The sequence below is a fragment of the Sus scrofa genome, chromosome 1, assembly GCF_000003025.6.
Source record: "Sus scrofa isolate TJ Tabasco breed Duroc chromosome 1, Sscrofa11.1, whole genome shotgun sequence".
NCBI lineage: Eukaryota > Metazoa > Chordata > Mammalia > Artiodactyla > Suidae > Sus > Sus scrofa.
In genome coordinates, this window is record NC_010443.5 from 98432958 (window position 1) to 98455353 (window position 22396).

Genomic DNA, 22396 nt, shown 5'->3' on the forward strand with positions numbered 1-22396 from the left:
CCCTCTGTCCATACCTGCCTTCTCGTCACTCCTTCCTGATTAAATTTCTTTTTCTGGCTTCTAGAAAGGAAACGTCTTGTGCTCCCAGGAGGCATCCCACCTTTCCCACTGTCCTCTGAGGTGTTTAAGCCCAAGGGAGGGTGGGAGGGGAGGAGGGGGAGGCCTCACGCAGGGACTTGGGTGGCAAGACAGCAGCTCGGCCACCCGGGAAAGCTCACCCAGGGGAGGAAAGAGCTGTTTCGCAAGCGAGGCCGGGCGGGCACTCTGAGCTGGCCCATCGGCCCTGGCACGCGGCTGTGCCTGTTAGGAAATCCAGGAGCCGCTCTGTCTGCTTTCCAGCAGGCGCCACTTCTCTTTCCACTGCTTTGCTCAATTCACGGCTCGTCTCCAGAGCCAGGCTGGCGGGCGGGTGGGCGGGCGGGCCGGGCACCCTTTACTACAGGCCCATTGCCCGGGAGTGCCCGCTCCTGCCTCGGCCTGTGTTATCCCAGGGGTCCCTGGGCCTGGGCTGCAGAACCTCGCCGATAAGGCCAGCCGGCTCTCGTGGTCATCTCGGGTGGGAGGGCAGGGTGACTCTCGGGGAAGGATTCCAGACTGTTTCCTTCTCAGTGGAGCTCCAACGCCCTTATCTCCTTTCCTGCCAGGCGGGACTCCTCACTAGTCGCACACAAAAGAAAACCCCACCCAAGACGTACAACCCCCCACAGGCTTGAACGGGGGGTGGGGTGGGGGGAGCTTACCTCTGGTTCCATTCAGGCCACTTGGTTATCAGTCAGGGGAGCAGTAAGTGCAGCTTGAGCTACTATTATATATTTGGTCCAGGAGGGGTGGAAGGGCAAGTTGAAGAGACAAGGACATCTGAAAAATGTAGCCACCTTGGAGGCTGGCTGAAAGCTTTTGGCCCTGTCAATCAATGGAGAGGTTTCTTGGAGGAAAAATAACCACAGCATGGAGGCGGGGGTGGGGGGGGGGCGTCAAGGCCAATCACAAGGTCCAGAGATGGGGGTGGTTATGGGCCCAAGTAGAACAAGGGCTGGGAGATGTAAGAATAAGTATGCCTCACTCAGCCCCTCACTTGAGCGTCTTGCAGGCATAAATCTTATTTCTAATTTATAGAACACAGGGATACAGGAATAATGGTTATGGGGATATGGAAAAGTGAAGCTGAACAGAAACAGACTCATGGACATGGAGGGGATGCGGGAGGGAGTAGGATGGACGGGGAGTTTGGAATTAGTAGATGCAAACTATTGCATTTAGCATGGATAAGCTGTGAGGTCCTGCTGTATAGCGCAGGGAACTATATCCAATCACTTGTGATAGAACATGATGGAATATAAGAAAAAGAATTCATATATATATATATATATATATATATATATATATATATATGATTGGGTCATCACTTTGCTGTACAGCAGAAACTGACAACATGGTAAATCAACTATAATTTTGAAAAAAATTAAAAAGAAAACGGAAGCTCAGAGCTATCAGCTGATTGCAGGGTTTACAAGGCTCGTCACTGAGAACTGAAAGTAAAGCCCAGGCCTTGCAGGTCCTGACATTGTCCCAGGCTCCCTGGGAGAAGAGCAATACTACCCTGGCGCCTTCAAACTTGCTGTAGAGCTGCACTTCCTGGAGGCAAGGAGCTGGCCTAGTTGACCTTCCAAGGTCTCATTCCAGCCCAGTGGCTGTGGGGCCCCCGATTCTATGGGCGAGTTGCTATGGGAACTATAACTTTGAATTTCCTGGCTCTGGGGCTGTGAAAATCACAACCTGAACCTTCCGTTGATGTGGGTTTCTCGATTAATTTCCTGTTTGATTGTTTACTTTAGAGAGCGGAAAATGCCTTTGCAGGCAGCTAGTTCCCTCCACCAGAGAAGCTTCTCACACCCTCCCCTGCCCCCACCAAAACCCACAAGGTCAAGTCCAGGCCTCAGGTGGGTGGAGGTTGAGGGAAGCCAAGGGCCAGGGGTCAGGGGAGGCCCCCCTAAGAGCAGATGACAATCTGGGCTGTCCTCCCCGCTCTGCCCTCTCCTTATGCTGGCCGGGGTCCCAGCCTGATGGGCACCAGGAGGGACCTATGAGTTCAGACTGACCTGGTGAGGGGTGTCTGCCCAATGCCTGAAGCCTCAGGGTACCCCCCGCCAGCTAGCCCACCCCCTCTCCTTGTCTCAGGGAGCCATACACACTGGGTCAGACACAACATGCTGTCATTCCTTCAGAGAGGCATCCAGAGGATGCTATCGTGGGGGGATGATGGTCCCAGGTGCCACCTGCTATCTCCGGGCCAAGCCCTCCTGGCTGGGCTCCCCCAGAGAAAGTTTGGAGAACAGCTGCTTTTCCATCTGCTTCTTCTTCATCTGCTCTGCCCAGGGCCCCGCCCCTCTAGCGGAGAGCGGTAGACCGTGCACCTCTTACCATAGTCCCATCCAGTTCCGGCTCCCATCCTAGGGAAGCAGTTCGCGCTGGCAGCCCCAGGTGAGGTCAAGTGAGGCCTTGCGGCAGGTGTCCTGACCTTCTGCCATGATAACCACCTCTCCCTGGGAGCAGGGGCATTTTGTCACCTTCAGAGCCCTTCTCTCTCCCTCATCTGCTAAGCTCCTCAGAGATGGACAGGAGCGCTTGGGTACCAAGAGGAGAGATGATACACCAGGCCAGAGATGTACTGTCTGGTCGGGTCGCAGAGGTGGGGGGCTGCCCTTGTCTTTAATATAGAAAGAGTATATTACAATATATGATTATTGATCACCTAGAATATATAATATATGACTATATTATAATATATGGTGATTATAGTGTCATCATCCAAGTCAGGGCACTTTGGAGAGCCAAAGGAGTGCCATTATCAGTGCCACTGGTGTAGTGGTATCATGCAAGATTCCCAAAGGAGTGCCATTACTAGTTATTTGGGGTGAACACTGTGACCATCCCAGGCACACCAGGTGTGCGGTCACCCCGCCTTTCGCTGACCTCTCCCCATTAACCTTGTGTATGTGGGACTTACTCATGGGGCAGCAGTTATGTCCTTTGCCTTTGGAGGCAGACGAGACCTGGGTTCCAAGCCGGTTTTCCATTACCCGTGTGCTCGTTGGACATTCATGTCACTCTCTGTGACTCCGTTTCTGCAACTCTAAAAGGAAGATAATGACAATGATATTTACCTCAGGTAAACCAGCATAAGGATACAATGGATTTTAAAATATGCAGAAAGCTCAGAGCTTGGCAGCTGGAGTAGGCAGTCCCAAAATACAGGCCAGGGGCTGATTGAGGCCCCGGAAGGTGTGATGCAGCCCTCAGGAGACCCCTTCTTGGAAGGTAAAACCTCAGGGCTGCCTTGGGCATTTTGTGTCCACCCTTTAAGAGAGGGCAGTGAATACAGAAAAGGACAGGCAAGGCTTCCAGAAGGAAAGACAAGGGCATTAAAGGAGAAGCTGGGAAGTGTTGATAGAAGTCATAGCCAAGGTCCCTCAAAGCCCAATGCAGGGTCCTTTGAACTCATGGCTACAGGGACTCTTGTAAACAGAACGCGCCTCCTGTCCAGGCCACTGGCCAGGGCTTGGCCCCCAAGAGGAGTCACTGGAGCCGTGGCCCCGTCCTCTGGCTCTGGTGTCTGCAGAAGGATTCAGTGTCTGCTCTGAGCCCTGGATTATGTTTCCACCCCCTGGGGCCAGCTGTGGGATGAAGCCTTCCCCCGTGTGACATTTACTGTGGCCACTTTGTACAGGCGGTTTGCAAGCTCTGCAGGAAGAAGGCTAATTATTCCCTCCAGGGCGCCTCGTCCGCAGTAAGGGTGCCTGCCCGCCTGCCCATCTTAGTTAGGAGGGCTGACAGCCAGACCACAGGGCACAAGCTTGGACTGAGGGCCAGTTCAGGACCATGAATTTCCTTGACATCCAGGGCTTCATATTAGGCTAGTGGAAAAGTGACATTGGGGGCACATTCCCCTATCTTGGGGATGAAGGAAATGCAGGCAGGCATAGAATGACAATAATAAGTAATAAACATAAAGCAATACTTATTTCCTAACAGTGTGAGCATTTAACACATGTACCTGTATCCACAGCCATACTAGTGCCTCTTGTCCATGGTAGAGGAGTGATGGTTTTTCTCTTATTTAAGGCTAATCTATGCACTGGGGACCCTCTCCTCATTAACCCCTCTCTTCCGCATGCTACATGCTTGTCTCTGCCTATGCTCAAGTCTCTTCCACTGTACCGACGATTCCACTTGGCCCCAGGCCAATCTCTTTCTCCTAGCATTCTACCCTTCTTTTCCACTGCCAGGCAAGTTCCCAACTAGAAGAAAGAAAAAGAGAGAGGGAGGAGGAAAGGAGAGTGAGAGACAGAGAAGAAGGAACAGAAAGCCCAAAGCAAAAGAAAAGGTCCACTCTTTTCTTTTTCTTTTTTGGCCACCCCGCAGTATATAGAGTTCCAGGGCCAGGGATCAGATCTGAGCTGCAGTTGTGACATACACTGCAGCTGCAGCAACGCCAGATCCTTTAATCCACTGTGCCAGGCCAGGGATGGAACCGGTGCCCTGGCGCCAGAGAAACACTGCAGATCCCATTTCACCACAGTGGGAACTCCAAGGGTCCACTTTTTCTGTCTCCACTTCCTGACTCACTCTCCCTATTCAGCCCCACGTTAGCCAGGCTTCCACCCACCCCCCTCCCTGCATGAAGTCATCATGGCAAAGTCTCCTAATCATGAAATCCAGGGACTGCTGGTCATTGTTCATCTCATTTGACCGGTCTGAGCATTTGACACTGTTGACCTTGACCTTGTCAACAAGAAATGACCTTGACTTCCTAGCCCTCCCTTGGCTTCCATGATGTCACTTTTTCCTGCTCTGCCTAGCTCTCTGACCACCCTTGTGCTCCTTTGGGGGTTACTCCTCCATCACCACCCTTTCAATGTTGCTCTTTCAAGGAGCGCTCATCCTCTTCTCTTCTTATTCCATGTCATTCCCTAGGTCATCCCACACCTGTGGCCTTGACTTACACCTGGGCACTGAAAACTACAGGTTGCCAATCTCCCACAAGTCATCTTCCCTGGTCACCCCCAAGTACCGCAGGGTCAACATTTCTAACACCAGACTCATTCCTTCCTTCCCAAACCACCTCTTCCTGCCTTCTGAATATCGGTGGTGGTACCATAGCTTATCCAGTTGACAAGCCCCAACCTGGGGGTTGTCCATCTTCTACATTGTCCTTTTCCTCACCCTTACTTCCTAAACCTGTCCCCTCCCATTGTTCCTGCCTTTGCTCAAGCCATCATAATTTCTCTCCAATCTCCTTGTTTCCAATTCTCCCCCTACCCCACCAGCTCCAACCTACTCTCCACACTGCAAACAATATCACCCTACTCACCAGTTTAAATTCTTTTTGGTGGCTCTCTAGTTCATTAGGATATAATCCAAACCTAGTAGCATGACATCTAGAGCTCTTTAGGATGTGGCCCTGGCCCTGGCCATCATATTCTCTCTTTCCTCCTAGCACCATATATTTTAGCCTCTTGAAATACTTGTTATTCACCAGTGCACTCCACTAGTTCACTTTTTGTTTGTTTTTGTGCCTATACCATGTGCTGCTGCTTATGTCATCTGCCTGGTATGTTTTTCAACACCCAAATTCCAACCCTATATTCTTTTTTTTTTTTTTTTTTCTTTTTTTTGTCTTTTGTCTTCTTGCCTTTTTCTAGGGCCGCTTCCTGCAGCATATGGAGGTTCCTAGGCCAGGAGTCCAATTGGAGCTATAGCCACCAGCCTACACCAGAGCCATAGCTACACCAGATCCGAGCTGTGTCTGTGACCTACACCACAGCTCACGGCAATGCCAGATCCTAACCCACTGAGCAAGGCCAGGGATCAAACCTGCAACCTCATGGTTCCTAATCAGATTCGCTCACCACTGCACCATGACGGGAACTCCTCCAACCCTATATTCCTAATACACTCTATTTGCCCTACTAGACTGTAAGTTACAAGTCTTATTCTTCTTGTCATCCTTGTATTTACACAGTGTTTAGCACATAGTAGGTGTTCCATAAACACTGTTGAAAGGATGGCTTGATGGATGGATGAGTGGGTGAGAAGACAGATGGGTAAATAGGTAGATGGATGAAAGGACAGGATGGATGGAAGGTTGGATACATGATATGTGGGTGGATTAAAGAATGGATGGATGGATGTTTAGATGGATAAATGGTAGCCAATGCAGGCAAATAATAGGTCAAATCATTTCAATTTTGTGAAGAATTATGAGATCCAGAGTTCCTGTTGTGGCTCAGCAGAAACAAATCTAGCATCCATGAGGAGGCAGGTTCAATCCCTGGTCTTGCTCAGTGGGTTAAGGATCCGGCATTGCTGTGAGCTATGGTGTACGTCTCAGACCCGGCTCAGATCTGGCATTGCTGCGGCTGTGGTATAGGCCAGCAGGTGCAGCTCTGATTGGACCGGTAGCCTGGGAACCTCCGTATACTGCAGGTGGAGCCCTAAAAAGACCAAAAAAAAAAAAAAAAAAGAATTATGAGCTTCAACCAGCAAAATAAGAATTAGCTAATGAGAGAGAAAATAAAATAATTCCCCAAGAAAGGGAATGCTGACCCAGGACTTCTGAGCACCTTGCAGTTCTTCTTAGAGGTTTCTCTATTAACCAGAGGTAACTATACCTGTGGCCTTTCTCCGTCTCCACAAGAGTGTCACGAGGATAAATGTGATGGCACATTTCAAAGCAGGTCAAGATCTTCATGAAAGATACATGTCTATAAAGATGCACACTTAATAACAATAATAACACCTTGCATTTGAGTCAAGCTTTGCACTTTTCAGAACTCTTTCGCTACATTATCTCAACAGATGGTCAAAACAATTCTAGGCAAGCCTCATCCCCATTCTCAAGTAAGGATATTGAGGTGCAGAGTGACTACGCATAGTTCATAGCAGGTCTCTACTCCAAACCTGCTGCACGTTTTTGATGACACCCTTCTGTGGCTAGATTATCTCCTTTCCTGCCTCCCTGAAGAGACCCAGACATAACCTACTCTCTTCCTGACGATTCAAGGTCATTATCGAGAGCTGTCTCTAGACTCACCTGTAGATGCCAGTCCAGGTCCACCAGAGGCACGGGGGCCCTGACTCCAATCTGAGGGAGCTCCTGAGATGCAGGTGGCCCTGTGCAGCTCCTCACCCCGCCGCCCGTCTAGACCACATACCCCGAGGCCATCTCCCCTGGCTCCCTTCATTCTGCCCCCTCTCCCCTGGCTCTCTAAGGTCAAGGCTCGTGCCCATCTCTGTGGCTTCCTCCGCCACCACCATCGGTGACCTCCACCTCCCACTCTCGCCTCTTCTTTTTCTCTCTCTTCTTCCGGAGACTTCTTTCCAGCTTGCAGGGTGTCCCACCCTTCTGCAGGCCCAGCCAATCAGAGCCCTGAGTTTGTTCCCCAGCAAATTAACCAATCACATGAGCTCTAGTATCTTCTCACTTTTGCTCCTCTGTTGCTGCTCACAGCCCACCTTCCACCACCCCCAAAGGAGGGGCCTCCTGCAAGAGGGGCTTGACTGAATTTATACTGTGGCGGATTAGGCCACTGCGTTTTGTTCTACCCAGGTTGGAGCCATGTTGTTGGTGGGCGGAGATGGTCAGGGCGGGCTGGAAGAAGCGGAGGTCTCCGCCGTAAAAGGCAGCCGCATGGGTCCTTCCATCAGCACTCTCCCATCCCACGGGGTGGCATCCCCAGCAACCAGCCTGGCAGCATCCCGGGCACGCCCTGGGCAACATGTCCCTGCCCTGGGGACCCTCCCCCAGGACTCCGCCGTGTTCACGCTGTGCTGCCTTTCTCCTTTTTGCTGTCGGGCCTCCCACAGCCTTACTCGGAGCACCTTGGCCTCTCCCTGAGGGAGGATATGATGGGTGTGCCCACAACAAGTCTCCGGCAGAGACAATAGGACAGGAATGCATTAGCTTCCGAACAAACACTGTGTGGGCTCGCACAATTGCCTTGGATTCCCGTCCAAGAAACACATTTCACTGTTCGAGGGTGCGGGTGGTTTGCCTGCCCCAGCCCGCCCACACCCCTTTCTGTGCCAAAGACTTTGATGAGTGGGTTGCTCCTCACCCTACCCCAGGGCCCTCAACCCCCAGGTCAGCCTCCCTGCCGCCCACATGGGTAGAGCTTTTCTTCCAATGAGCAAATGTCAGAGGAGAGAGACAGTCCTGTCCAGGCAGGGAATGGCCTGACCAGCAAAGAGTGTCTACTCCCTGTCACTGCTTTTTTTTTTATTATTATTAAAGTAGGGTTGATTTAGTGTTATATCAACTTCTTCTGTGCAGCAAAGTGACCCAGTCATACATATATATACATTCCTTTTCTCATACTATCTTCCATCAGTGTCTATCCCAAGAGATTGTATCTAGTTCACTGTGCCATACAGTAGGGCTTCGTGGTTTATCCATTCTAAATGTAATGGTTTGCATCTATTAACTCCAACCTCCCAGTCCATCCCACTCCCTTTCCCCCCACACACACACCCTTGGCAACCCCAAGTCTGTTCTCTCTGTGTGTGTCTGTCTCTGTTTTGTAGATAGGTTCATTTGTGCCGTATTTTAGATTCCACATATAAGTGATGTCATATGGTATTTGTCTTGTTCTTTATGACTTACCTCACTTGGTATGAGAATCTCTAGTTGCATCCATGTTGCTGCAAATGGCATTATTTTGTTCTGTTTATGGCTGAGTAATGGTCTACTGCATATATGTACCGCATCTTCTTAATCCATTCCCCTGTCAATGGACATTTAGGTGACGTGACATCCATGTCTTGGCTATTGTGAATAGTGCTGCTATGAACATAGAGGTGCATGTTATCTTTTTGAATTGTAGGTTTGTCTGGTATATGCCCAGGAGTGGGATTGCTGGATCATATGGTAACTCTATATTTAGTTTTCTGAAAAGCCTCCATACTGTTTTCCTAGTGGTTGTACCCATTTACTTTTCCACCAGCCATGTAGGAGGGTTCCCTTTTCTCCACACCCTCTCTAGCATTTGTTATTTGTAGACTTATTACTGTTGGCCATTCTGACTGGTGTAAGGTGATACCTTGTTTCAATTTTGATTTGCATTTCTCTAACAATTAGTAATGTTGAGCAGTTTTTTGTGTGCCTACTGCCTGCCACTGCTTTTAAACCATTTTTTTAATTGTGTATTTTAAAAAGCCATTAAAATTGACAATTTTAGCTTTTTTTTTTTTTTTTTTTTTTTTTTTTTTTTGCTTTTTAAGGCTGATCCTGTGGCGTATGGAAGTTTCCAGGCTAGAGGTCAAATCAGAGCTGCAGCTACAGGCCTATACCACAGCCACAGCAATGCCAGATCTGAGCCGAGTCAGCAACCTACACCACAGCTCATAGCAATGCCAGATCCTTAACCCACTGAGCAAGGCCAGGGATGGAACCCGCATCCTCATGGATACTAGTCGGGTTTGTAACCCACTAAGCCACCACAGGAACTCCCTTTTTTAGCCATTTTTAAGTGCACAGATCAGTGGCATTAAGTGCATTCACATTGTTGTGCAACCATCACCATCATCCATCTCCAGAACTTTTTCATCTTGCAGAACTGAAACTCTGCACTCATTAAACACCAACTCCCCTTTACCTCTTCCCCAGCCCCTGGCAACCGCCATTCTACCTCCTATCTCTGAATTTGCTCCAGGTCCCTCAAACAAGTGGAATCATACAATATTTGTCCTTTTGCAACCAACTTGTTTCACTCGGCATAATGTCTTCAGGTTCATCCATGTCGCAACATGTGACAGGATTTCCTTCCTTTCTAAGGATGAATAACATTCCATTATATGGATAGGCCACATCTAGTTTATTCATGCATCCATCAGTGGGCACTTGGGTTGCTTCCACTCTTGCCTGTTGAGTTGTGTGAACATGGGTGGACAAGTATCTTTTCAAGTTGCCACTACTTTTTGAGACTCATCCTGGACTTAATGCATTGTCTCCAGAAGATCCCAAAGAGAACATGTATCAACAACAGAGCTCAATGGCCCCCTCAGTGTACCAGCACAGATTCATGCATCCCCAAACTAGCTGTCCTTTAGGAGAGCAGAGCCCTGAAGAAATGGAACACAAAAACAGGTAAGTTTTGGCCAAGACGGGAAAGAATGGAAGGATCTTACCCTTGGGACATGGACCACAAAGAGAGAGTCAAGGAAGGATTCCTCCTAACCCAATGATCCTGCAGAGGCATGGGAGCCCCTCAGGGGTCCTGGGGAGGGAGCCCTATAGAGTTGTGTCAAGGATTCCCCCCAGGGTAAGGCAGGCTAGCCTCCTGTTTGCCCACACAGAGCTGCAGGGTGCGACTTCCTGGCTGTGATGCAGTCCCTTCTGCAGCCCTTCAGTCCTACGGCTTCGAGGGTCCACCCTCAAAAGCTGGCCACGAGTGGCCAGGATAGCATAGCATTTGCAGGGAGAACAGGACATGGTCTGCAGCGCCCAGTTCCCTTCCTGAACTCTGCATCTCAGCAACTGAGAGGAAAAAGTGCAGTGAAAACACCCTGGTCCTGGAATCTAAAATAGGGCGCAAATGAACTGATCTACTAAGCAGACTCACAGACCTAGAGAACAGATTTGTGGTTACCAAGGGGGAGGGGAGGATGGAGGGACTGGGAGTTTGGGGTTAGCAGATGTAAACCATGACATAGAATGGATAAACTACAAGGTTTTACTGAATAGCCCAGGGAAGTGTATTCAATATCCTGAGATAAACCGTAATAGAAAAGACTATAAAAAAGAATGTATGTGTATGTATAACTGAATCATTTTGCTGCCCAGCAGAAATGGACGCACCATTGTAAATCAACTATAGTTCAGTTTTTTAAAGTTAAAAAAAAAAAAAACTTTAACACATCAAAACAATAACAACAACAACAAAACCCAAACAAAAGAAACCTCCCAGTCCTCCCCCACTTCCTTGAGAAAACCCAGCAGGCTGCTTTCCAGAGGGCCTATCACACAATGTGATTCTTGGCTTAACACAGACTTTCCCAAACAACTGAGTGAAAGATAAGGTTGGAGGAGAGGCTTGAGGGTGAGAGCCGGCCCACAGGCCTGCTTGAGAGCCCCCACCCCAAGTCTGTCCCCTACCCTGATAGCCAAGAACCCAGGGCCTCCCCCCCAGCCCCACCCAGGGCAGGGAGCTGGCCTGCAGGGAGTTTGGACGTGCAGAGCAGAGGATATAGTCCAGTCACAAAGATGTGAGGAAGAAAGGAAGAACTGAAAACCCTAACCTGGCTCTGCTTCAGGCAGTAAGAAGGAAAGAGGAGACAGGCTTTGCTGTCAGGAGCACGGAGGCTCCAGAGGCTGTCCACGCAGCGCAGAGAGAAGTTGCAGGGCCACTCGGAGGGAGAAACGGCCGCACTTCAGAGCATATGGAACTTATCCCACCCTGGCTCTTCCTGGTATTTCCCATCATGTTAGATCATGGGTCCCGAAGCCTCAGAACCCCCAGGAAGCTGATCTCAGGGCAGGACATGATCCCAGATTCATCTCAATTCACCGTGACAGGTGTTACCGAGCACCTCCTACATGTCAGCCGGCATGCCAGGTGCACCCAGAGTGGGACCCCTCGCCCTTCCTGTCAGCTCCCAGCCCCCTGCTCCCCTGTCTCCAACCAGCTGCCACTACCTACTCTGTCTCTAGGAGTTCCCTTCCCACCAGATCCCCCATTTTTCCCCTTTCTCGTGATTTCTCCCAGCAATTTTTTTCTTTTTCTTTTTCTTTTTTCTTTTTGGTCTTTTCGTCTTTTTAGGGCCACACCCACGACCTATGGAGGTTCCCAGGCTAGGGGTCCAATCGGAGCTGTAGCCGCCAGCCTACACCACAGCCACAGCAGCACCAGATCCAAGCCACATCTTCGACCTACACCACAGCTCACAGCAACGCCAGATCCCTAACCCATTGAGCGAGGCCAGGGATCAAACCTGCAACCTCATGGTTCCTAGTCAGATTCGCTTCCGCTGTGCCACAACAGGAACTCCTCTCCCAGCAATTTTTATTTTAAGGATTTTCTCCCTGCTAAGCACTGTGGCAAAGCTCTACGGGAACAAACCAGAAGGAAGTTTCAGCAAACCTCAGAGCTCGCCTAATACTCGTCCCCATGTTCCTTGCAGAGTAAATTGGGCTAGGCTCACCTTCCCCTGCCCCCCACCCCCATGCCATCCCAGATAGTCAGGGGACCCTTCACTACTGAGTCCTGGAACCAGCCCCTCCCACAGCAGGTTGGGTCAGATGCTGAACCACGTGACTCAGGTAAGCCTGTTGCAGGGTGAGTCACCTCCCAGCCTGCTTCCTGGTCCACACTCTGGTCTCCTGGGTTTTCTAGATGAGGGACGCTTTTCCTGGTGTGACTCCCAGAACAGCCCCCACCCCCAACATTGACTCCATGGATGCTTCCCTTGGTTCTCCTTGAGGGTCTGCAGCCCTGGGAGGCAAGAAAATTCAAGAAGCAGGTGCCAGTGTAGAGTGGGAGGGACAACTGTGTGCTGCAGAGTGTTCCTCTGCATGGACGTGTCCTCATTATTTTCCCAGTCCCCTTTTTGGTGGCCATTCAAGCTATTTGCAGTAGTGCTACAAAACCCTTATATCCAGGAGTTCCCATCGTGGCTCAGCGGTTAACAAACCCGACTAGTATCCATGAGGATGCAGGTTCAATCCCTGGCCTCGCTCAGTGGGTTAAGGATCTGGCATTGCCACGAGCTGTGGTGTAGGTTGAAGACATGGCTCGGATCCTGTGTTGCTGTGGCTGTGGTGTAGGCCAGCAGCTACAGTTCCAATTGACCCGTAGCCTGGGAACCTCCACATGCCATGGGTGCAGACCTAAAAAGACAAAAAAAAAAAAAAAGAAAAAAAACCTTATATCCGGGGCTTGGTGCCTGTGGGGGGGGGGGGGGCATGTGTAGGATAGATTCCTGGAAGCAGTATCGCTTGGTCAGAGGGTCTGTACTCTTGTAATGTTGATAGTTATCACCAAATTGCCATCTAGAGATGTGTTTCGGTTTCTACAAACACCGTGTTGGCAGACACATCAACTATAATTTTGTGCTGTGTCTGCTTTGGCAAGAGAAGCCTGTGGGGTGGGGGTACCCACATCCTGCTCATCCTCACCTGTTCAAGTGCGTGCACCTGGGTGAATCCCCAAGGTGCTGCCCCTCTAGGTTAGTCCCTCCCCACTTGCAGACTCTCCCAGCTGGGTGGTGGGTCTTCCCCTGCCCACCCCCCCGGCCCCTTAGGGCGTATTTGTCAATAAATACTTCCGAGGGAGTTCCTCTTGTAGCTCAGTGGGTTAAGAACCTGACTAGCATCCATGAGGATGCAGTTCGATCCCTGGCCTTGCTCAGTGGGTTAAGGATCCAGTGTTGCCGCAAGTTGCCGTGTAGTTTGCAGATGCGGCTCTGATCTGGTGTTGCTGTGGCTGTGTTGTAGGCAGCGGCTGCTGCTCAAATTCAACCCCTAGCCTAGGAAATTCTGTATCCTGCAGATGTGGCCCTTAAAAATATATATACTTCTGAGTGCTTGCTGTGTGGCAGGTGAGAGCAATGGACAGAACAGAGGCACTGCCCTCCTGGAGTTTGCCTTCTAGTGGGGGAGACAATAGGTCAACAAGCAGATCGTATGTCAGGGGTGAGAGATGCTACGGAGAGGAAGAAGCCAGGAGGTGAATAGCGGGATCACTTACACCCAGGCTGGCCAGGGAATCCCTGGCCAAAGATGTGACATTGAGGCAGAGCCCTGAACAAGGTGAGGGAGGAACATCTGCTCATACCTGGTGGCTGAGAATTCCTGGTTGACAAGAGCTCAGAGGCTAGGAGTCAGAAGGATCAGTGGGCAGAGCGTGCCCACCAGTGGCCGTCAGTACCTGCCGCTGTGTGGCTGACACTGTTTCCTTCCCCAGATGGTCCCTTCCTTCTCTGCCAGCTCATCCTTTGAGCAGCTCCAGGCTTGCCTCCACTCCTTCGTCCCCAAAGGATGTCCTTTCTGGCTGTCTGCTGTGAGACCAGTTCTTGCTTAATGTTGACAGAGATGCCAAGAAGAAGGAGATGGGGTCCCTGCGAATGCCTCTGGTCATTGTGGCCCACAGACTGGTCCCTTGGACTCATTTGATACTTAGGAAGTGCATCTCCAGCCCCCCCCCCCCCCCAGTGAATGCTTGTGGCTGCTGTGGGGTGGGGGGCCAGGGAGACCCTGGGAGGGGTGGATGGCTGCATTGTGACAGAAAGGAAAGGTAAGATGGGTGTGAGGAATTTGGGTTTCCAGCCTGCAGAGGGAACAGCCCCTCTCAGCTGTGTGATTTCACCTTGACCCTAGCCTGTCCAGATCCGAAACCTTGACTCCAGTTCTTGGTCAGTGGATGAGGAAGCTGACCCTAAAATTGCCTTCCTCTGGAGCTCTCGTCTTACCCTCCACCCTTCCTTTAAAACAAAAACAATGCATAAATCACAACGACCCACATTTAGCAAATCCCATGCTGTGGCCAGGAGCTGTGCTGATATTAAAGGGCAGCAAAGATGAATGTCACACCTGCCCTTGCCTTCAGGAAGCCCCGGTTCACAGTGGAAAACGTCTTTCCACTTGTGTGGCAGGCTAGGGGGTGGGAAAGCCAGGGGGACTCTGGGCCCCGGGGTGGGACGGGGCTAATCCAGAAGTCTCCAGGGAAATCTGGGAAGTGAGCTGGGCCTTGAAGGATGGGAAAGCATTGCGGGTTGAGATGGAGGGTTCCAGCAGATAGAAAAATCACATGGAGCAGATGATCTGATGGCTAGAATGATCCGTGTGATGGGGAGTGAGGTAGAGGTGGACCTGAGATGTATTTAGGGGTTGGAAGAAGAAGCATGAGCAGGAAAGGAACCAGTAGAAGTGGTCAGTGGGGCTTGGGGAGAACACTATGGGAAAATTTCTCTGAAGCTGTGTCTGGTAGGAATTTTTACTGGGGGTTCATGGAATAGCATCCAGCCATAAAAAGGAATGAAGAACTGACACAGGCTACAACATGAATGAACTGTAAAAGCATTAGTTAAGTGGAGTAGCCCAATGGGATCAGCCGTGTCTCTGCAGCACCAGGATGCAGGTTCCATCCCCAGCCCAGCACAGTGGGTTAAAGGATCCTGAGTTGCTGCAGCTTCAAAACTGAAGCTCAGATTTGATCCCTGGCCCAGAAAATCCATACGCCTCAAGGTGGCCAAAAAAGAAAAAAAAAAAAAAAAAAAAAAAAGGTTAAGTGAAAGAGGCCAGCCATAGAAGACCATGTATTATATGATTTATATGATTCCATTGTAAAACGTCCAGAATAGATAAGTTGATAAAGATTCAGGAAAGAGAGTTCCCATCGTGGTGCAGTGGAAACAAATCCGACTAGGAACCATGAGGTTGAGGGTTCAATCCCTGGCCTTCTCAGTGGGTTAAGGATCTGGCGTTGCTATGAGCTGTGGTGTAGGTTGCAGATGTGGCTCAGATCTGGTGTTGCAGTAGCTGGGGCAAAGGCCGGCAGCTGTAGCTCTGATTTGACCCCTAGCTTGGGAACCTCCATATGCCTCAGGTGCAGCCCTGAAAAGCAAAGAAAAAAAAAAAAATTGAGGCTCAGGACAGGACTTGCTATTGTGGAGCAGCAGAAATGAATCTGACTAGGAACCATGAGGTTGCAGGTTCGATCCCTGGCCTCGCTCAGTGGGTTAAGGATCACAGACACGGCTTAGATCTGGTGTGGCTGTGGTGTAGGCCAGAAGCTGCAGCTCAGATTAGACCCCTAGCCTGGGAACCTCCATATGCCTCTGGTGCAGCTCCAAAAAGACAAAAAAAAAAAAAGCTGAACTTGTTTTATGAGTTTAATCGCAACTGAAAGAGAGAGATTGAGAGAATAACATGAAGCAGGTAGAGGGAAGCCTGGTCGGGGGGTGGCCAGTCCCAGCTCTGAGCAGCCTGGCCATGGCCTTGGTCAGGAAGCAATTCCAGCCTCTGTGCAGGTCGGCATGGTTTTGCAGGCTCACCGTGCTGGGTCCGTGGAGAAAAGTGTTTTGCTTTCTGGAAGTCCTCCTAAAGCCAGGGCCCAGGAGCCCCAGATCCTGGCTGAGCCCCTCTCATGAATCAGGAATTTCATCTTGACTGACCAGTTGTTCACTAGCAATGATCCTAGCATCCTTGCCGCTACCCTTCAAATCCACCTGCAGCCTTGCTCTGCTGTGGCTGCTGACCAGGCCAAGGTGCCCATGCTCGATGACCACAGCAGCCCTCCCATCAGGGACATCACTGCTTCCTGGGGCAGTGCTCCTGCTGCCCTCTGACCTCTGCAGGTTATCTGGCCCACCCCTGGGGATGCTTGTTCCAGGCTACAGGGGACTGAGGGCTGAGACCTGTGCGTTGTTCCTAAGTGGCATTTTCTGCCCCTATCTTCCAGCTCTTGCAATCTCAGGATGTGAAGGAAGATGCCGTCCTGTGCTGCTCAATGGAGGTAAGCAGTGATGCTTGGACACCTCCCATCTCGGACCCTCTGTGTCCCTCTTCCCTTAACTGTTGCGGGGGTTCAAGGACCATTGGAAGTGTCCACACAAGTCCAGGGCAAGGGTGTGTCGGGGGGGGGGCGACTTCCTAAGTGGACATGGACTTGGGCTGGGGGAGAGGATCGCTGGTTTTCTGAAGGGAAGGATGGCGTGCTAGCACCATCCACTTTCCCTCTGCCCCCAAGACTACCCTGTCCTTGGCCAGGAGCACCACACAGGTGACTCAGGAGATTCCAAGTGATGCCCCGCCCCCAACTCTTTCCCTTGGCTTTGATGGTATAGGGTATGGGGGGAGTTGCTGAGACTTGCACCCCCAAGTTGGCCCTGTCCATTTCAAAGCAGCCCCCGTGGCCGGTCCCACTCTTGTTCCCAAGACCTGGCCACTGATCTCTGGGCTCTTCCTCCAGATGCTTGGCTCTGGCCCCTGTCACAGGCACAAACCTGTGCCCTCAGAAAACAGCTCAAGGACATAGTGCAGTCGGGGGCAGGGGGAGCTTCCAGGGCCCACACCCATGGCACGTTGGGGTGTGAACACACCTCTCAGGGGGCAGGTGCCTGGCCTCCAAAGCCACTTCTGAGGAGCCAGGGACCAGAGTGCTGGGAGCCTAAACAGCAGCCTTCCTCTATGGGACAGTCACCCCTTCGTCTGTTGGGCTCCAGCTGGTACCCTACATGGGGCTATGGGCAGGGAAGATGGGGGAGGAGGAAAAAGCATGGTTCCTGCCCTCAGACATCCTGTGTGGTCTGGCTAGGGTTAGAGATCTCTCTCATACACACACACTCACAGTGGATGGAATGTTGTAGAGGATAAATATGGGTACAGAGCACGCATCCCTGAGGCGCCAGGGGAGAGGTCAAGGCAGGCCAGGGAGGTCAAGGAAGGTTTTGGGAAGAAGGCAGAGCCTTGGGAAGTGGGTGGGCTGAGGCTGGGGTTGGGGTACGGGGGCTTAGCTTACAGGAGGAGGACTGCAGGGGCTGATGCTCAGGGTGTGCTGATCCAGGGGATCATTTGGGATCCTTCTTCTGGGGGGGGCTTGTCAAGACAACTGGGGGAGAAGGGGTGCTGGCTCTTGGGGGCAGACCCTCTGACTGGCCTTCTGCCTCCCTTTGAATTTCTCTCCTCCCCATTGTGTCACAAGTGTATGCCCAGGTCATTGCTGGGGGTGGGGAGGTGGGATGGGGGCAGGTTCCACATGGACACACACAGGTAATAATGACTAAGCTCGATTCCAGAGAGACATCCCAGCAGGTGAAAATTAACACACTGCCACCTGATCAGCCTTGAAGGAAGCAGGTCACACAGCTGTAGAGGGTAAAGGCCCTAGTCAAGGAAGGCTTCCTGTATGAGGGGAGGCAGGTGGGTGAAGGGCTCTTCCGCCTCAGGTGGCAGGCAAGATGCGGATTCCTCTTGTTCCTCCAGCAGATTGGGTGTTAAATGGAGGCTGTCTCATTGGCTGTTGCCCCCTCCCGGTCCTTCCCCTCACCCCCACCCACTCCCAGGCCTAGAGACCTGGGCTCACACCCTCCTGAGATAATCCAGCTATTTCCTGTCCCTGCCCTCAGCACCCCCTGTAACCAAAGTGGGTCAGGAGCCCTTTCAGGCCCAGTTCACATGCCAACCCCACTTCTCTGCCCGCAGCTGCAGAGCACAGGCCGGCTGCTGGAGGAGCAGCTGCCCGAGATGATGGCCGAGCTCCTGGCCAGCGCCCGAGACAAGATGCTGTGCCCTTCAGAGTCGATGCTGACCCGGTCCCTGCTCCTGGAGGTCATCGAGCTCCACGCCAACAACTGGAACCCTCTGACACCCCCCATCACGCAGTACTACAACAGAACCATCCAGAAACTGACAGCCTGACAGCCAGGGGGCCTGGCGGGTGGCCCGCGGGCAGCTGGAGCCCTGATGCCCAGGGCCAGATGGACAGGCGGGAGGACAGGGGTGGCCCTGGCGGGAGAAAGAAATGGGGACGAAGGCAGGCAGAGCCGGCGGCCAGCCTGGAGTCAGACCGGGAAGGGATCAAATCCCTAGGAGAAGCTCCCTCACCCTGCGAGCCCCCCCCACCCCACCCCCAAGCCTGAGCATGCGGCAGCTCACACCAGTAAGGGAAGCATGTTTCTCCTTTGCGGCGGCCCGGCCCTCCCCCTCCCCTCCACTCCCCCTCCTCACGCCCGCTTCTCCCCGCCCCCTCTCATCAGCGCCGCCCCCGAAGGGCTGTGTGCGAGGGGTTCATCTCTGCGACTCCTCAGAGGCCTTGGCAGCCCGCACGCCAGGGGTACAGCTTGGGTCAGAAAGGACCACAGGAGGCTGAAAAAGTGGGTCGGAGACGGGCTTGCATTGTTTCCCGCATGCTGTCAGCCGCAGTCGCCAACTGGCAGCAGGCGACATGTAGCAGATGTCCGGGAGGACAAAGGCAGGCACGGTCCCCACCAGCCGCCCGTAATTGACGGCCTTTGTCCGCGCGCGCACGCGCGCGCGGCTGAGCTGGGGGACTGTGGGGGCCTCCTCTAACCTTCACGCTCCACCTTCCCAACTTCCAAGCCTCCTCCGTTCAGCCCCCAAGCTGCAGGTCCCGCGGGGGCCGGGGAACTGGGAGGGGAGATGGAGTTTGCCGTTCTACTTGCGCTCTTTTGTTTCATTGTGTTTTATTTTTTCAAAAGTCAGCTGCTTTGAAGTCTCCTCTCCCGATGAAAAGGGCCCGCGATGTGATCACACAGTGAGCACCACAAGGACCCCCTGATTAGCAGGAGATCAAACCCAGCCCCCTCTGGAAGGATTCTAGCCACAGACAGCTTGCCAATAGCCAATTAGGGTAATTGGAAACTTCTGCCCCAGCAGGGGTCCCCGCTGGAAGCCTCTGCTCCTCAGCCCCTGGCTTCCAGTACCTCTGCTCCCTCTTATTCTAGCTTTGCTCCCTCAAAGGGCTGATACTGTTGCTGCTGGGAGAGCTTTAAACCCATCCTAGCCCAGGCCAAGCCTGGCTCAGAACGAGACTGGTGAATTAAAACCAAAACCCTAGGTGATGCTCCCCCGTTCCACACACAGATCTCATCCTAAACTTCCACTGTTGGGGGAGAATGTGGATGGTAGGGCTGGTGCCTGGTTCCCCAGGACTTGGCCTTTTAGCTAAATCACCCCCACCCCCACAGTCCGTGTCACAGGAGGGCTCTAGGAGCTGCAGCCCCAGGGCTGTCGTGAAAAGGTGCATTCACTCAGTCATGAGCAGGACCATCAGGGGACGAGCGAGCCACCAGCTTTCCAGGCTGGGAACAAGACTGGGGATTCTTGGAGGGACCAAGCCCTGGGAGCAGCCCCTTCTGTGATGGCTACAGAGGAGGATGCGGGTTAGGCCCTGGGAGACTGGCTTTGGGTTTTCACTGGTGTCCAAACAGCCCATCTCCTGATCTGGAGCCCACACTTGGATGAGCCCCTGGAAAGTGACCTCCGAGCCCAGCAGTCTCCTCACCTGCTCTTTTGTTAAGCCAGTCCTTGCCTGGGTCACCTTGGAGACCCCCTGGCTGCCTGGTCCCATCAGGCAGGAGGAAAGTCCCCTTTGTTGAGTCTAGGAGAGCAGGCAGGTGGGGTTGGGGACAGCCTCCTCCATACTCCCCCCACCATCACCCCCTGGCTGCCACCTGCCTGCCAGCCCCAGGACGGGAACCTGTTGGGGACAAGGCATGGGGGCAGAGTTTACCTGGAACAAATCAGTAGCCTCTGCCAAGGAGCCCCGGCTGCCCCTGGCCTCTGCCTCTGCCCTCCCCCGCCCCTTCCTCCCCAGCCTCTCAAGCTTCTCACTGCCTTTCCTCCTCAGCCTGGGGCCCAGGGACACCAGAAGCCCCACAGGAGGCCTTGAGGGAAGAGCTGGACTGACATTCAGGTGCTCAGAGGGGGCACTAGGGAAATCACGGTGCTGAGGAGTCAGGCAGCCCTTAGAGAGCTGCACCTGGGCTGAAATAGGCCCTGCTGCCCTTGAGTGGTGTGAGTGAGTGAGTGAGTGTGTATCTATGAGAATGGAGCAGGGCCCCGGAGGAAGACAGAGGCCTAGGGGTGAGGGTGGCAGTGGAGGAGACAGAGAAGCAGGGCCTCCTGCCATCCCTACCTTGGGCCCAGAGAGCGAGCTTCCCAAAGGGACCCCAGGCACGCGCACGTGGGGCTGATGTTCCCCTGGAAAGCAGAGCGGGTGGCATCGTGGGCGCCATGGGCCTCATGCCCCTTCCTCCAATGGCCTTCCTTGGCGGTCTTGCCTCAGGGCCAACCCCTCCTCACCTGTTAGGACCAGAGTGGGAAGAAGTGAGATATAAATATGTATACATATATAAATATATTTTTAATTACGTGTCGTGTCACGGTGGCTCCAGACATATGGTTTGCCTAGTTTACTCCGTTGCTTGAAAGCGCTTCCTGGCCAATCCGAATAACAATTTGTGTTTTTCTAAATGCAGCTTGCTGCTGCTTTTTCAGACATGGAAGGAAAACGTTTAAAAACAAATTTGTTTTTAAGGAAAATAACAGGAAAGCCTAAAATCGGGGACCCTGAGGCAGCTTCCCTCGGGAGACTACTCAGACAGGAAGCAGGGGGCAGACGTGGGTGCCCCCAGACCTCCGTCCCCTCCCCAGGCCAGAGGTCTTCGCTAGAGGGAGGCTCCATCCAAGCTGACCTCTGAATGTATCTGACGGGAGGCTAAACTGGATGTTGCGTTTCCGAGGCTCGCGCTGTTTTCCCCACTTGCCTGTGGCTTCCTTGGCACCCAGAGGAGGCAGAGTCCAGCCCTCGGAGGCCAGTCCTGTCTTGGGATCTCTCCCCTGCCAGTCAAAACGAAGTGGTCCTTGTTTCGCTCTCAGGCATCCAGCCTGCTCACGGCAGTCCCGCTCCCACGGCCTCCAGGCTTTGCCTAAGCTCTGGGACCGCAGCCCCACGAAGGCCCCCAGCCTCCCCTGGACAAGCGGGAGCCCCACCAACCTCCACGGGAGTGTGCGCCCCCCAACCCACTTTCGTCTGCTCGTCCTTCCTGAACCCGTCTGTACACCTTTAAGTTTGGGGGATCGTCCTGTCCATCCATGTAAATGTAAATGTTGGCTGAGTCGGTATTTATTCTGATTTTTATTTTATTTTCCTCTGAGGGATGGGGAGGGGTGGTGTGGGAAATGGACCACTGATCACGCCCTGGGCAGCTGCAGGGGCCGGGACCCAGACAGCCAGGCCGCCACAGGAGCAGCCCCACGGGGCCGCCCAGACGCCAAGTCCTAGTCTCTTATCTGGCATCAGAAGCCGGCCAGTGTTCCTTGTCCGACAGACTCTGGCCGACCCGCAGAGTTCTTTCCCTCAGCTGTCGGCGCTCTGTTGGGAAACCTCAGGCTGGGCCTTTGAGAACGCAGATCAGAGAAAAGGCAACTTTCCTCTGCTCGGGCCACTTGCACAGAAGGGCTGCCCGCCTCGCCCAAGCCAGCTGGGAACCTGGCCACGGGTCCTACCTCCCCTGAGTCGGGGCCTGGGGCTTCCTGCCAAAGCTGCAGCAGAATCCTGCTCTCGCGACCACCTCCCCTCCCTCAGTATGTCCTGCTTTCCAGCTGAACCCAAACTACAAGTGGGTTTAAAAAATAAACCACGCCAAAAACAAAAATGCCCTGAATCTGTGTTCTTTGTGGGTTTGGCAAAGGAGAGCTTTCCCAAAGGCTTTTGTGCCTCTCCACGGGTGTCGGCAGAGGCCTCGGAGGAGCCCCTACCTCCCCAGGTGGTGAGGAAGATTCCCCATAGTTGGGCCACTCTTCTCCAGCCCCCTGCTCTCCACAGCGGCCCAGGAGAATGTGGTGAAGGAGAGAGATGCCCCTCCACCCCAAGCTGGG

The 22396-nt window shown here is 52.8% G+C and overlaps 1 protein-coding gene across 12 annotated transcripts in view; it reads left to right on the plus strand.

Annotated features, from left to right (window-relative positions):
* The window catches only part of CTIF (cap binding complex dependent translation initiation factor), a 321818-nt gene extending 299645 nt beyond the window's left edge, over window positions 1–22173 (plus strand). For all 12 annotated transcript variants that reach the window (XM_013992850.2, XM_013992848.2, XM_021092869.1 and 9 more), the window contains 2 exons: window positions 16455–16508; window positions 18197–22173. In XM_013992850.2, coding sequence (XP_013848304.1) covers window positions 16455–16508; window positions 18197–18412 — 270 coding nt within the window. In that variant the 3' untranslated portion in view covers window positions 18413–22173. The remainder of the gene's footprint in view (window positions 1–16454; window positions 16509–18196) is intronic.